Here is a 15518-nt window from a genome sequence, read left to right as displayed (position 1 = left end):
GCCCAGCCCATCTCCAGCCCCGCTCCAGCCCAGCTTAGCTGCAGCCCAGCCAAGCTGCAGCCCAGCCACGCTCCACCCCGCACCAGCCCAGCCCATCTCCAGCCCAGCCCCAGCCCCAGCCCCAGCTCAGCTCCTGCCCCGCTCCAGCCCAGCCCCGCTCCAGCTTAGCTCCAGCCAGGCCCCAGCCCCGCTCCAGCCCAGCTTAGCTGCAGCCCAGCCCAGCTGCAGCCAAGCTCCGCTCCAGCCCCGCTCCAGCCCAGCCCATCTCCAGCCCCGCTTAGATGCAGCCCAGCCCAGCTGAAGCCCACGCCCGCTCCAGCCCAAGCTACGCTCCAGCCCACCCCCGCTCCAGCCCAAGCAATGCTCCAGCCCAGCCCAGTTCCAGCCCCGCTCCAACCCAGCCCAGCTCCAGCCCAGCCCCAACCTCGCTCCAGCCCAGCCCAGCCCCAGCCCTGTTCCAGCCCAGCTCCAGTCCAGCCCAGCACCAGCCCCGTTCCAGCCCAGCTTAGCTGCAGCCCAGCCCAGCTGCAGCCCAACACCGCTCCAGCCCCGCTCCAGCCCAGCCCATCTCCAGCCCGCTCCAGCCCAGCTTAACTGCAGCCCAGCCCAGCTGCAGCCGAGCCCTGCTCCAGACCCGCTCCAGCCCAGCCCAGCCCCAGCCCCGCTCCAGCCCAACTCCAGCCACGCTCCAGCCCCTTAGCTCCAGTGCAGCCCAGCCGCAGCCCAGCTCCAGCTCAGCTCCAGCCTAGCCACAGCCCAGCACCAGCCCAGCTCCAGCTCCAGCTCCAGCCCAGCTCCAGCCCAGCCCAGCTGCAGCCCAGCTCCAGCCACACCCCGGCTCCAACCCAACCCAGCCCAGCTCCAGCCCAGCCCCAACCTCGCCCAGCCCAGCCCAAGCCCCGCCCAGCTCCAGCCCCCAGCTCCAGCCCCGCTCCAGCCCCGCTCCAGTCCAGCCCAGCCAGCCCAGCCCCAGCCCAGCCCAGCTCCAGCCCCGTTCCAGCCCAGCCCATTTCCAGCCCCGCTCCAGCCCAGCTTAGCTGCAGCCCAACCCAGCTGCAACCCAGACCCGCTCCAGCCCCACTCCAAACCCAGCCCATCTCCAGCCCCGCTCCAGCTCCAGCCCAGCCCAGCTGCAGCCCAGCTGCAGCCCAGCCCCGCTCCACCCAGCTGCAGCCCCAGCCCAGCCCCAGCCACGCTCCAGCCCAGCCCAGCTCTAGCATAGCTCCAGCCCAGCGCACCCCGTTCCAGCCCAGCCCCAGCCAAGCTCCAGCCCAGCCCAGCCCCAGCCCCGCTCAAGCCCCGCACCATCCCCTCTCCAGTCCAGCCCAGCACCAGCCCAGCCCCATCCTCGCTCCAGCCCAGCCCAAGCCCCGCTCCAGCCCAGCTCCAGCCACGCTCCAGCCCCGCTCCAGTCCAGCCCAGCCGCAGCCCAACCCCAGCCCAGCCCAGCTCCAGCCCCATTCCTCCCCAGCCCATTACCAGCCCCGCTCCAGACAAGCTTAGCTGCAGCCCAGCCCAGCTGCAGCCAACCCCGCTCCAGCCTCGCTCCAGCCCAGCCCATCTCCAGCCCCCGCTCCAGCCCAGCTTAGCTGCAGCCCAGCCCAGCTGCAGCCCAGCCCCCGCTCCACCCCACTCCAGCCCAGCCCATCTCCAGCCCAGCCCCAACCCCAGCCCAGCTCCTGCCCCGCTCCAGCCCAGCCCCGCTCCAGCCCCGCTCCAGCCCAGCTCAAACCCAGCTCCAGCCTAGCTCCAGGCCCAGCTCCAACCCCTCCAGCTTAGCTCCAGCCCAGCTCCAGCCAAGCCTCAGCCCAGCTCCATCCCAGCCCAGCTCCAGCCCAGCACAGACCCAGCCAAGCTCCAGCCCAGCTCCAGCCCAACCACAACTCCAGCCACGTTCCAGCCCAGCCCAGCTCGTGCCCCGCTCCAGACCAGCCCAGCTCCAGCCCAGCTGCAGACCACCCCCGCTCCACCCAGCTGCAGCCCCAGCCCAGCCCCAGCCATGCTCCAGCCCAGCCCAGCTCTAGCAGAGCTCCAGTCCAGCCCACCCCGCTCCAGCCCAGCCCCAGCCCCGCTCCAGCCCAGCTTGGCTGCAGCCCAGCCATGCTGCAGCCCAGCTCCAGCCCAGTTCCAGCCCAGCCCATCTCCAGCTCCAAGCCCAGCTGAAGCCAGTCCCGCTCCAGCCCAGCCGCTCCAGCCCAGCCCCGCTCCAGCCCAAGCAACCAGCCCAGCCCCCAGCCCTGCTCCAGCCCAGCTCCAGCCCAGCCCAGCTCCACCCAGCCCCTGCCCCGCTCCAGCCAGCTCCAGCCCGAGCGCAGCCACAGCCCCGCTCCAGCCCAGCTGCAGCCCAACCCCGCTCCAGCCCCGCTCCAGCCCAGCCCATCTCCAGCCCGCTCCAGCCCAGCTTAGCTGCAGCCCAGCCCAGCTGCAGCCGAGCCCTGCTCCAGACCCGCTCCAGCCCAGCCCATCTCCAGCCCCACTTAGCTGCAGCCCAGCCAAGCTGCAGCCCAGCCCCGCTCCAGTGCCGCTTCAGCCCAGCCCATCTCCAGCCCCGTTCTGCAGCCCAGCCCAGCTGAAGCCCAGTCCCGCTCCAGCCCCGCTCCAGCCCAGCCCCGCTCCAGCCAGCTCAAACCCAGCTCCAGCCTAGCTCCAGGCCCAGCTCCACTCCAGCTTAGCTCCAGCCCAGCTCGATCCCAGCATGAGCCAAGCTCCATCCCAGCCCACCTCCAGCCCAGCACAGCCCCAGCCAAGCTCGAGCCCAGCTCCAGCCCAACAACAACTCCAGCCACGCTCCAGCCCAGCCCAGCTCCTGCCCCACTCCAGCCCAGCCCAGCTCCAGCCCAGCCCACCCCACCCAGCCCAGCCCCAGGCACGCTCCAGCCCAGCCCAGCTCCAGCCCCGCTCCAACCCAGCCCAGCTCCAGCCCAGCCCCCACCTCGCTCCAGCCCAGCCCAAGCCCCGCTCCAGCCCAGCCCAGCTCCAGCCCCGCTCCAGCCCAGTTTAGCTGCAGCCTAGCCCAGCTGCTGCCCCGCTCCAGCCCAGCCCAGCTCCAGCCCAGCTCCAGCCCAGCTGCAGACCAGCCCCGCTCCACCCAGCTGCAGTCCCAGCCCAGCCCCAGCCACGCTCCAGCCCAGCCCAGCTCTAGCAGAGCTCCAGCCCAGCCCAACCTGCCCCAGCCCAGCCCCAGCCACGCTCCAGCCCAGCCCAGCTCCAGCCCAGCCCCAACCTCGCTTCAGCCCAGCCCAGCCCCAGCCCCGCTCCAGCCACGCTCCAGCCCCGCTCCAGTCCAGCCCAGCCGCAGCCCAGCCCCAGCCCAGCTCCAGCCCCGTTCCATCCCAGCTTAGCTGCAGCCCAGTTGCAGCCCAGCCCAGCTGCAGCCCCGCTCCAGCCCAGCCCATCTCCAGCCCAGCCCAGCCCCAGCCCCAGCTCCAGCCCCAGTCCCAGCTCCAGCCCAGCCCAGCTCCGGCCCCGTTCCAGCCCAGCCCATTTCCAGCCCCGCTCCAGCCCAGCTTAGCTGCAGCCCAGCCCAGCTGCAGCCTAGCCCCGCTCCAGCCCACTCCAAACCCAGCCCATCTCCAGCCCCGCTTAGCTGCAGCCCAGACCAGCTGCAGCCCAGCTCCAGCCACGCTCCAGCCCAGCCCAGCTCCAGCCCAGCTGCAGCCCAGCTGCAGACCCCGCTCCACCCAGCTGCAGCCCCAGCCCAGCCCCAGCCACACTCCAGCCCATCCGAGCTATAGCATAGCTCCAGCCCAGCGCACCCCGTTCCAGCCCAGCCCCAGGCACGCTCCAGCCCAGCCCAGCCGCAGCCCTGCTCCAACCCAGCCCAGCCCCAACCTAGTTCGAGCCCAGCCCAGCCCCCGCCCCGCTCAAGCCCCGCACCAACCCCCCACCCGTCCAGCCCCGCACCAGCCCACCCCCAGCCTCGCTCCAGCCCAGCCCAGCCCAAGCCCTGCTCCAGACCAGCTCCAGCCACGCTCCAGCCCCGCTCCAGTCCAGCCCAGCCGCAGCCCAACCCCAGCCCAGCCCAGCTCCAGCCCCGGTCCAGCCCAGCCCATTTCCAGCCCCGCTCCAGCCAAGCTTAGCTGCACCGCAGCCCAGCTGCAGCCAACCCCGCTCCCAGCCCTGCTCCAGCCCAGCCCATCTCCAGCCCCGCTCCAGCCCAGCTTAGCTGCAGCCAAGCCCAGCTGCAGCCCAGCCCCGCTCCACCCCACTCCAGCCCAGCCCATCTCCAGCCCAGCCCCAGCCCCAGCCCCAGATCAGCTCCTGCCCCGCTGCAGCCCAGCCCCCCACCACCAGACCGCAAGCCAGGCCCCAGCCCCGCTCCAGCCCAGCTTAGCTGCAGCCCAGCCCAGCTGCAGCCCAGCTCCGCTCCAGCCCCGCGCCAGCCCAGCCCATCTCCAGCCCCGCTTAGCTGCAGCCCAGCCCAGCTGAAGCCCAGTCCCGCTCCAGCCCAAGCTACGCTCCAGCCCAGCTTAGCTGCAGCCCAGCCCAGCTGCAGCCGAGCCCTGCTCCAGACCCGCTCCAGCCCAGCCCAGCCCCAGCCCCGCTCCAGCCCAACTCCAGCCACGCTCCAGCCCCGCTCCAGTGCAGCCCAGCCGCAGCCCAGCTCCAGCTCAGCTCCAGCCTAGCCACAGCCCAGCACCAGCCCATCTCCAGCTCCAGCTCCAGCCCAGCTCCAGCCCAGCCCAGCTGCAGCCCAGCTCCAGCCACACCCCCGCTCCAACCCAACCCAGCCCAGCTCCAGCCCAGCCCCAACCACGCTACAGCCCAGCCCAAGCCCCGCTCCAGCCCAGCTCCAGCCACGCTCCAGCCCCGCTCCAGTCCAGCCCAGGCGCAGCCCAGCCCCAGCCCAGCCCAGCTCCAGCCCCGTTCCAGCCCAGCCCATTTCCAGCCCCGCTCCAGCCCAGCTTAGCTGCTGCCCAACCCAGCTGCAGCCTAGACCCGCTCCAGCCCCACTCCAAACCCAGTCCATCTCCAGCCCCGCTTAGCTCCAGCCCAGCCCAGCTGCAGCCCAGCTGCAGCCCAGCCCCGCACCACCCAGCTGCAGCCCCAGCCCAGCCCCAGCCACGCTCCAGCCCAGCCCAGCTCTAGCAGAGCTCCAGCCCAGCACACCCCGCTCCAGCCCAGTCCCAGGCACGCTCCAGCCCAGCCCAGCTCCAGCCCAGCTCCAGCCCAGCTGCAGACCAGCCCCGCTCCACCCAGATGCAGCCCCAGCCCAGCCCCAGCCACGCTCCAGCCCAGCCCAGCTCTAGCATAGCCCCAGCCCAGCGCACCCCGTTCCAGCCCAGCCCCAACCTCGCTCCAGCCCAGCCCAGCCCCAGCCCCGCTCAAGCCCCGCACCATCCCCGCTCCAGTCCAGCCCAGCACCAGCCCAGCCCCAGCCTCGCTCCAGCCCAGCCCAGCCCAGCCCAAGCCCTGCTCCAGCCCAGCTCCAGCCACGCTCCAGCCCCGTTCCAGCCCAGCCCATTTCCAGCCCCGCTCCAGCCAAGCTTAGCTGCAGCGCAGCCCAGCTGCAGCCAACCCCGCTCCAGCCCCGCTCCAGCCCAGCCCATCTCCAGCCCCGCTCCAGCCCAGCTTAGCTGCAGCCCAGCCCAGCCCCAGCTCCACCCCGCTCCAGCCCAGCCCATCTCCAGCCCAGCCCCAGCCCCAGCCCCAGCTCAGCTCCTGCCCCGCTCCAGCCCAGCCCCACTCCAGCTTAGCTCCAGCCAGGCCCCAGCCCCGCTCCAGCCCAGCTTAGCTGCAGCCCAGCCCAGCTACAGCCAAGCTCCGCTCCAGCCCCGCTCCAGCCCAGCCCATCTCCAGCCCCGCTTAGCTGCAGCCCAGCCCAGCTGAAGCCCAGTCCCGCTCCAGCCCAAGCTACGCTCCAGCCCAGCCCCGCTCCAGCCCAAGCAATGCTCCAGCCCAGCCCAGTTCCAGCCCCGCTCCAACCCAGCCCAGCTCCAGCCCAGCCCCAACCTCGCTCCAGCCCAGCCCAGCCCCAGCCCTGCTCCAGCCCAGCTCCAGTCCAGCCCAGCACCAGCCCCGTTCCAGCCCAGCTTAGCTGCAGCCCAGCCCAGCTGCAGCCCAACACCGCTCCAGCCCCGCTCCAGCCCAGCCCATCTCCAGCCCGCTCCAGCCCAGCTTAGCTGCAGCCCAGCCCAGCTGCAGCCGAGCCCTGCTCCAGACCCAATCTAGCCCAGCCCAGCCCCAGCCCCGCTCCAGCCCAACTCCAGCCATGCTCCAGCCCCGCTCCAGTGCAGCCCAGCCGCAGCCCAGCTCCAGCTCAGCTCCAGCCTAGCCACAGCCCAGCACCAGCCCAGCTCCAGCTCCAGCTCCAGCCCAGCTCCAGTTCCAGCTCCAGCCCAGCTCCAGCCCAGCCCAGCTGCAGCCCAGCTCCAGCCACACCCCCGCTCCAACCCAACCCAGCCCCGCTCCAGCCCAGCCCCAACCTCGCTACAGCCCAGCCCAAGCCCCGCTCCAGCCCAGCTCCAGCCACGCTCCAGCCCCGCTCCAGTCCAGCCCAGGCGCAGCCCAGACCCAGCCCAGCCCAGCTCCAGCCCCGTTCCAGCCCAGCCCATTTCCAGCCCCGCTCCAGCCCAGCTTAGCTGCAGCCCAACCCAGCTGCAGCCTAGACCCGCTCCAGCCCCACTCCAAACCCAGCCCATCTCCAGCCCCGCTTAGCTGCAGCCCAGCCCAGCTGCAGCCCAGCTGCAGCCCAGCCCCGCTACACCCAGCTGCAGCCCCAGCCCAGCCCCAGCCACGCTCAGCCCAGCCCAGCTCTAGCATAGCCCAGCCCAGCGCACCCCGTTCCAGCCCAGCCCCAGCCAAGCTCCAGCCCAGCCCAGCCCCAGCCCCGCTCAAGCCCCGCACCATCCCCTCTCAGTCCAGCCCAGCACCAGCCCAGCCCCATCCTCGCTCCAGCCCAGCCCAAGCCCCGCTCCAGCCCAGCTCCAGCCACGCTCCAGCCCCGCTCCAGTCCAGCCCAGCCGCAGCCCAACCCCAGCCCAGCCCAGCTCCAGCCCCATTCCTCCCCAGCCCATTACCAGCCCCGCTCCAGCCAAGCTTAGCTGCAGCCCAGCCCAGCTGCAGCCAACCCGCTCCAGCCCCGCTCCAGCCCAGCCCATCTCCAGCCCCGCTCCAGCCCAGCTTAGCTGCAGCCTAGCTCCAGGCCCAGCTCCAACCCCTCCAGCTTAGCTCCAGCCCAGCTCCAGCCAAGCCTCAGCCCAGCTCCATCCCAGCCCAGCTCCAGCCCAGCACAGACCCAGCCAAGCTCCAGCCCAGCTCCAGCCCAACCACAACTCCAGCCACGTTCCAGACCAGCCCAGCTCCAGCCCAGCTGCAGACCACCCCCGCTCCACCCAGCTGCAGCCCCAGCCCAGCCCCAGCCACGCTCCAGCCCAGCCCAGCTCTAGCAGAGCTCCAGTCCAGCCCACCCCGCTCCAGCCCAGCCCCAGCCCCGCTCCATCCCAGCTTAGCTGCAGCCCAGCCATGCTGCAGCCCAGCTCCGCTCCACCCCGCTCCAGCCCAGCCCATCTCCAGCCCCGCTTAGCTTCAGCCCAGCCCAGCTGAAGCCCAGTCCCGCTCCAGCCCAAGCAACGCTCCAGCCCAGCCCAGTTCCAGCCCCGCTCCAACCCAGCCCAGCTCCAGCCCAGCCCAGCCCAGCCCAGCTCCAACCCCGTTCCAGCCCAGCCCATTTCCAGCCCCGCTCCAGCCCAGCATAGCTGCAGCCCAGCCCAGCTGCAGCCCAGCCGCAGCTCCAGCCCCGCTCCAGCCCAGCCCATCTCCTGCCCCACTTAGCTGCAGCCCAGCCAAGCTGCAGCCCAGCCCAGCTCCAGCCCCGTTCCAGCCCAGCCCATTTCCAGCCCCGCTCCAGCCCAGCTTAGCTGCTGCCCAACCCAGCTGCAGCCTAGACCAAGCTCCAGCCCCACTCCAAACCCAGCCCATCTCCAGCCCCGCTTAGCTCCAGCCCAGCCCAGCTGCAGCCCAGCTGCAGCCCAGCCCTGCTCCACCCAGCTGCAGCCCCAGCCCAGCCCCAGCCACGCTCCAGCCCAGCCCAGCTCTAGCATAGCTCCAGCCCAGCGCACCCCGTTCCAGCCCAGCCCCAGCCAAGCTCCAGCCCAGCCCAGCCCCAGCCCCGCTCAAGCCCCGCACCATCCCCTCTCCAGTCCAGCCCAGCACCAGCCCAGCCCCATCCTCGCTCCAGCCCAGCCCAAGCCCCGCTCCACCCCAGCTCCAGCCACGCTCCAGCCCCGCTCCAGTCCAGCCCACCTGCAGCCCAGCCCGCTCCACCCAGCTGCAGCCCCAGCCAAGCCCCAGCCACGCTCCAGCCCAGCCCAGCTCTAGCATAGCTCCAGCCCAGCGCACCCCGTTCCAGCCCAGCCCCAGCCAAGCTCCAGCCCAGCCCATCTCCAGCCCCGCTCCAGCCCAGCTTAGCTGCAGCCCAGCCCAGCTGCAGCCCAGCCCCGCTCCACCCCACTCCAGCCCAGCCCATCTCCAGCCCAGCCCCAGCCCCAGCCCAGCTCCTGCCCCGCTCCAGCCCAGCCCCGCTCCAGCCCCGCTCCAGCCCAGCTCAAACCCAGCTCCAGCCTAGCTCCAGGCCCAGCTCCAACCCCCTCCAGCTTTGCTCCAGCCCAGCTCCAGCCAAGCCTCAGCCCAGCTCCATCCCAGCCCAGCTCCAGCCCAGCACAGACCCAGCTAAGCTCCAGCCCAGCTCCAGCCCAACCACAACTCCAGCCACGTTCCAGCCCAGCCCAGCTCGTGCCCCGCTCCAGACCAGCCCAGCTCCAGCCCAGCTGCAGACCACCCCCGCTCCACCCAGCTGCAGCCCCAGCCCAGCCCCAGCCATGCTCCAGCCCAGCCCAGCTCTAGCAGAGCTCCAGTCCAGCCCACCCCGCTCCAGCCCAACCCCAGCCCCGCTCCATCCCAGCTTAGCTGCAGCCCAGCCATGCTGCAGCCCAGCTCCGCTCCAGCCCCGCTCCAGCCCAGCCCATCTCCAGCCCCGCTTAGCTGCAGCCCAGCCCAGCTGAAGCCCAGTCCCGCTCCAGCCCAAGCTACGCTCCAGCCCAGCCCCGCTCCAGCCCAAGCAACGCTCCAGCCCAGCCCAGTTCCAGCCCCGCTCCAGCCCAGCCCAGCTGCAGCCCAGCTGCAGCCCAGCCCCGCTCCACCCAGCTGCAGCCCCAGCCCAGCCCCAGCCACGCTCCAGCCCAGCCCAGCTCTAGCATAGCTCCAGCCCAGCGCACCCCATTCCAGCCCAGCCCCAGCCAAGCTCCAGCCCAGCCCAGCCCCAGCCCCGCTCAAGCCCCGCACCATCCCCTCTCCAGTCCAGCCCAGCACCAGCCCAGCCCCATCCTCGCTCCAGCCCAGCCCAAGCCCCGCTCCAGCCCAGCTCCAGCCACGCTCCAGCCCCGCTCCAGTCCAGCCCAGCTGCAGCCCAGCCCCGCTCCACCCAGCTGCAGCCCCAGCCAAGCCCCAGCCACGCTCCAGCCCAGCCCAGCTCTAGCATAGCTCCAGCCCAGCGCACCCCGTTCCAGCCCAGCCCCAGCCAAGCTCCAGCCCAGCCCAGCCCCAGCCCCGCTCAAGCCCCGCACCATCCCCTCTCCAGTCCAGCCCAGCACCAGCCCAGCCCCATCCTCGCTCCAGCCCAGCCCAAGCCCCGCTCCAGCCCAGCTCCAGCCACGCTCCAGCCCCGCTCCAGTCCAGCCCAGCCGCAGCCCAACCCCAGCCGCAGCCCAGCTCCAGCCCCATTCCTCCCCAGCCCATTACCAGCCCCGCTCCAGACAAGCTTAGCTGCAGCCCAGCCCAGCTGCAGCCAACCCCGCTCCAGCCCCGCTCCAGCCCAGCCCATCTCCAGCCCCGCTCCAGCCCAGCTTAGCTGCAGCCCAGCCCAGCTGCAGCCCAGCCCCGCTCCACCCCACTCCAGCCCAGCCCATCTCCAGCCCAGCCCCAGCCCCAGCCCAGCTCCTGCCCCGCTCCAGCCCAGCCCCGCTCCAGCCCCGCTCCAGCCCAGCTCAAACCCAGCTCCAGCCTAGCTCCAGGCCCAGCTCCAACCCCTCCAGCTTTGCTCCAGCCCAGCTCCAGCCAAGCCTCAGCCCAGCTCCATCCCAGCCCAGCTCCATCCCAGCACAGACCCAGCTAAGCTCCAGCCCAGCTCCAGCCCAACCACAACTCCAGCCACGTTCCAGCCCAGCCCAGCTCGTGCCCCGCTCCAGACCAGCCCAGCTCCAGCCCAGCTGCAGACCACCCCCGCTCCACCCAGCTGCAGCCCCAGCCCAGCCCCAGCCATGCTCCAGCCCAGCCCAGCTCTAGCAGAGCTCCAGTCCAGCCCACCCCGCTCCAGCCCAACCCCAGCCCCGCTCCATCCCAGCTTAGCTGCAGCCCAGCCATGCTGCAGCCCAGCTCCGCTCCAGCCCCGCTCCAGCCCAGCCCATCTCCAGCCCCGCTTAGCTGCAGCCCAGCCCAGCTGAAGCCCAGTCCCGCTCCAGCCCAAGCTACGCTCCAGCCCAGCCCCGCTCCAGCCCAAGCAACGCTCCAGCCCAGCCCAGTTCCAGCCCCGCTCCAACCCAGCCCAGCTCCAGCCCAGCCCCAACCTCGCTCCAGCCCAGCCCCAGCCCCGCTCCAGCCCAGCTCCAGTGCAGCCCAGCGCAGCCCCAGCCCCGCTCCAGCCCAGCTGCAGCCCAACCCCGCTCCAGCCCCGCTCCAGTCCAGCCCATCTCCAGCCCGCTCCAGCCCAGCTTAGCTGCAGCCCAGCCCAGCTGCAGCCGAGCCCTGCTCCAGACCCGCTCCAGCCCAGCCCATCTCCAGCCCCACTTAGCTGCAGCCCAGCCAAGCTGCAGCCCAGCCCCGCTCCAGCCCCGCTTCAGCCCAGCCCATCTCAAGCCCCGCTTAGCTGCAGCCCAGCCCAGCTGAAGCCCAGTCCCGCTCCAGCCGCGCTCCAGCCCAGCCCCGCTCCAGGCCAGCTCAAACCCAGCTCCAGCCTAGCTCCAGGCCCAGCTCCAACCCCGCTCCAGCTTAGCTCCAGCCCAGCTCGATCCCAGCCTCAGCCCAGCTCCATCCCAGCCCACCGCCAGCCCAGCACACCCCCAGCCAAGCTCGAGCCCAGCTCCAGCCCAACAACAACTCCAGCCACGCTCCAGCCCAGCCCAGCTCCTGCCCCACTCCAGCCCAGCCCAGCTCCAGCCCAGCCCACCCCACTCCAGCCCAGCCCCAGGCACGCTCCAGCCCAGCCCAGCTCCAGCCCCGCTCCAACCCAGCCCAGCTCCAGCCCAGCCCCAACCTCGCTCCAGCCCAGCCCAAGCCCCGCTCCAGCCCAGCCCAGCTCCAGCCCCGCTCCAGCCCAGTTTAGCTGCAGCCTAGCCCAGCTGCTGCCCCGCTCCAGCCCAGCCCAGCTCCAGCCCAGCTCCAGCCCAGCTGCAGACCAGCCCCGCTCCACCCAGCTGCAGTCCCAGCCCAGCCCCAGCCACGCTCCAGCCCAGCCCAGCTCTAGCAGAGCTCCAGCCCAGCCCAACCTGCCCCAGCCCAGCCCCAGCCACGCTCCAGCCCAGCCCAGCTCCAGCCCAGCCCCAACCTCGCTTCAGCCCAGCCCAGCCCCAGCCCCGCTCCAGCCACGCTCCAGCCCCGCTCCAGTCCAGCCCAGCCGCAGCCCAGCCCCAGCCCAGCTCCAGCCCCGTTCCAGCCCAGCTTAGCTGCAGCCCAGTTGCAGCCCAGCCCCGCTGCAGCCCCGCTCCAGCCCAGCCCATCTCCAGCCCAGCCCAGCCCCAGCCCCAGCTCCAGCCCCAGTCCCAGCTCCAGCCCAGCCCAGCTCCGGCCCCGTTCCAGCCCAGCCCATTTCCAGCCCCGCTCCAGCCCAGCTTAGCTGCAGCCCAGCCCAGCTGCAGCCTAGCCCCGCTCCAGCCCCACTCCAAACCCAGCCCATCTCTAGCCCCGCTTAGCTGCAGCCCAGACCAGCTGCAGCCCAGCGCCAGCCACGCTCCAGCCCAGCCCAGCTGCAGCCCAGCTGCAGACCAGCCCCGCTCCACCCAGCTGCAGCCCCAGCCCAGCCCCAGCCACACTCCAGCCCATCCGAGCTATAGCATAGCTCCAGCCCAGCGCACCCCGTTCCAGCCCAGCCCCAGGCACGCTCCAGCCCAGCCCAGCCGCAGCCCCGCTCCAACCCAGCCCAGCCCCAACCTAGTTCGAGCCCAGCCCCGCCCCAGCCCCGCTCAAGCCCCGCACCATCCCCGCTCCAGTCCAGCCCAGCACCAGCCCAGCCCCAGCCTCGCTCCAGCCCAGCCCAGCCCAAGCCCTGCTCCAGACCAGCTCCAGCCACGCTCCAGCCCCGCTCCAGTCCAGCCCAGCCGCAGCCCAACCCCAGCCCAGCCCAGCTCCAGCCCCGTTCCAGCCCAGCCCATTTCCAGCCCCGCTCCAGCCAAGCTTAGCTGCAGCGCAGCCCAGCTGCAGCCAACCCCGCTCCAGCCCTGCTCCAGCCCAGCCCATCTCCAGCCCCGCTCCAGCCCAGCTTAGCTGCAGCCAAGCCCAGCTGCCGCCAAGCCCCGCGCCACCCCACTCCAGCCCAGCCCATCTCCAGCCCAGCCCCAGCCCCAGCCCCAGCTCAGCTCCTGCCCCGCTGCAGCCCAGCCCCGCTCCAGCTTAGCTCCAGCCAGGCCCCAGCCCCGCTCCAGCCCAGCTTAGCTGCAGCCCAGCCCAGCTGCAGCCAAGCTCCGCTCCAGCCCCGCTCCAGCCCAGCCCATCTCCAGCCCCGCTTAGCTGCAGCCCAGCCCAGCTGAAGCCCAGTCCCGCTCCAGCCCAAGCTACGCTCCAGCCCAGCACAGCTGCAGCCCAGCCCAGCTGCAGCCGAGCCCTGCTCCAGACCCGCTCCAGCCCAGCCCAGCCCCAGCCCCGCTCCAGCCCAACTCCAGCCACGCTCCAGCCCCGCGCCAGTGCCGCCCCGCCGCAGCCCAGCTCCAGCTCAGCTCCAGCCTAGCCACAGCCCAGCACCAGCCCATCTCCAGCTCCAGCTCCAGCCCAGCTCCAGCCCAGCCCAGCTGCAGCCCAGCTCCAGCCACACCCCCGCTCCAACCCAACGCAGCCCAGCTCCAGCCCAGCCCCAACCTCGCTACAGCCCAGCCCAAGCCCCGCTCCAGCCCAGCTCCAGCCACGCTCCAGCCCCGCTCCAGTCCAGCCCAGGCGCAGCCCAGCCCCAGCCCAGCCCAGCTCCAGCCCCGTTCCAGCCCAGCCCATTTCCAGCCCCGCTCCAGCCCAGCTTAGCTGCTGCCCAACCCAGCTGCAGCCTAGACCCGCTCCAGCCCCACTCCAAACCCAGTCCATCTCCAGCCCCGCTTAGCTCCAGCCCAGCCCAGCTGCAGCCCAGCTGCAGCCCAGCCCCGCTCCACCCAGCTGCAGCCCCAGCCCAGCCCCAGCCACGCTCCAGCCCAGCCCAGCTCTAGCAGAGCTCCAGCCCAGCACACCCCGCTCCAGCCCAGTCCCAGGCACGCTCCAGCCCAGCCCAGCTCCAGCCCAGCTCCAGCCCAGCTGCAGACCAGCCCCGCTCCACCCAGATGCAGCCCCAGCCCAGCCCCAGCCACGCTCCAGCCCAGCCCAGCTCTAGCATAGCTCCAGCCCAGCGCACCCCGTTCCAGCCCAGCCCCAACCTCGCTCCAGCCCAGCCCAGCCCCAGCCCCGCTCAAGCCCCGCACCATCCCCGCTCCAGTCCAGCCCAGCACCAGCCCAGCCCCAGCCTCGCTCCAGCCCAGCCCAGCCCAGCCCAAGCCCTGCTCCAGCCCAGCTCCAGCCACGCTCCAGCCCCGTTCCAGCCCAGCCCATTTCCAGCCCCGCTCCAGCCAAGCTTAGCTGCAGCGCAGCCCAGCTGCAGCCAACCCCGCTCCAGCCCCGCTCCAGCCCAGCCCATCTCCAGCCCCGCTCCAGCCCAGCTTAGCTGCAGCCCAGCCCAGCCCCGCTCCACCCCGCTCCAGCCCAGCCCATCTCCAGCCCAGCCCCAGCCCCAGCCCCAGCTCAGCTCCTGCCCCGCGCCAGCCCACCCCCGCGCCAGCGTAGCTCCAGCCCCGCCCCAGCCCCGCGCCAGCCCAGCTTAGCTGCAGCCCAGCCCAGCTACAGCCAAGCTCCGCTCCAGCCCCGCTCCAGCCCAGCCCATCTCCAGCCCCGCTTAGCTGCAGCCCAGCCCACCTGAAGCCCAGTCCCGCTCCAGCCCAAGCTACGCTCAAGCCCAGCCCCGCTCCAGCCCAAGCAATGCTCCAGCCCAGCCCAGTTCCAGCCCCGCTCCAACCCAGCCCAGCTCCAGCCCAGCCCCAACCTCGCTCCAGCCCAGCCCAGCCCCAGCCCTGCTCCAGCCCAGCTCCAGTCCAGCCCAGCACCAGCCCCGTTCCAGCCCAGCTTAGCTGCAGCCCAGCCCAGCTGCAGCCCAACACCGCTCCAGCCCCGCTCCAGCCCAGCCCATCTCCAGCCCGCTCCAGCCCAGCTTAGCTGCAGCCCAGCCCAGCTGCAGCCGAGCCCTGCTCCAGACCCAATCTAGCCCAGCCCAGCCCCAGCCCCGCTCCAGCCCAACTCCAGCCATGCTCCAGCCCCGCTCCAGTGCAGCCCAGCCGCAGCCCAGCTCCAGCTCAGCTCCAGCCTAGCCACAGCCCAGCACCAGCCCAGCTCCAGCTCCAGCTCCAGCCCAGCTCCAGCTCCAGCTCCAGCCCAGCTCCAGCCCAGCCCAGCTGCAGCCCAGCTCCAGCCACACCCCCCGCTCCAACCCAACCCAGCCCAGCTCCAGCCCAGCCCCAACCTCGCTACAGCCCAGCCCAAGCCCCGCTCCAGCCCAGCTCCAGCCACGCTCCAGCCCCGCTCCAGTCCAGCCCAGGCGCAGCCCAGACCCAGCCCAGCCCAGCTCCAGCCCCGTTCCAGCCCAGCCCATTTCCAGCCCCGCTCCAGCCCAGCTTAGCTGCAGCCCAACCCAGCTGCAGCCTAGACCCGCTCCAGCCCCACTCCAAACCCAGCCCATCTCCAGCCCCGCTTAGCTGCAGCCCAGCCCAGCTGCAGCCCAGCTGCAGCCCAGCCCCGCTACACCCAGCTGCAGCCCCAGCCCAGCCCCAGCCACGCTCAGCCCAGCCCAGCTCTAGCATAGCTCCAGCCCAGCGCACCCCGTTCCAGCCCAGCCCCAGCCAAGCTCCAGCCCAGCCCAGCCCCAGCCCCGCTCAAGCCCCGCACCATCCCCTCTCCAGTCCAGCCCAGCACCAGCCCAGCCCCATCCTCGCTCCAGCCCAGCCCAAGCCCCGCTCCAGCCCAGCTCCAGCCACGCTCCAGCCCCGCTCCAGTCCAGCCCAGCTGCAGCCCAACCCCAGCCCAGCCCAGCTCCAGCCCCATTCCTCCCCAGCCCATTACCAGCCCCGCTCCAGCCAAGCTTAGCTGCAGCCCAGCCCAGCTGCAGCCAACCCCGCTCCAGCCCCGCTCCAGCCCAGCCCATCTCCAGCCCCGCTCCAGCCCAGCTTAGCTGCAGCCTAGCTCCAGGCCCAGCTCCAACCCCCTCCAGCTTAGCTCCAGCCCAGCTCCAGCCAAGCCTCAGCCCAGCT

The 15518-nt window shown here is 72.0% G+C and overlaps 1 protein-coding gene across 1 annotated transcript; it reads left to right on the top strand.

Moving 5' to 3' along the window:
* Nucleotides 1-1872: 1872 nt before the first annotated feature.
* On the top strand, nucleotides 1873-14331 carry LOC137152445 (uncharacterized; the record flags this gene model as incomplete). The annotated part of the gene is made up of 4 exons (XM_067547029.1): nucleotides 1873-1931; nucleotides 5961-6023; nucleotides 12821-12886; nucleotides 14269-14331. Coding segments are annotated over 4 exons (251 nt in total), but the record flags the coding sequence as incomplete, so codon positions are not given.
* Between the last annotated feature and the right edge of the window lie 1187 nt (nucleotides 14332-15518).

The sequence above is a fragment of the Emydura macquarii genome, unplaced genomic scaffold, assembly GCF_026122565.2.
Source record: "Emydura macquarii macquarii isolate MOO-44397 ecotype Brisbane River unplaced genomic scaffold, CSIRO-AGI_Emac_v2 contig_1227, whole genome shotgun sequence".
NCBI classification, from domain to species: domain Eukaryota; kingdom Metazoa; phylum Chordata; order Testudines; family Chelidae; genus Emydura; species Emydura macquarii.
The sequence above is the reverse complement of the archived record's forward strand: the minus strand, read 5'-3'. Positions and strand labels throughout refer to the sequence as shown.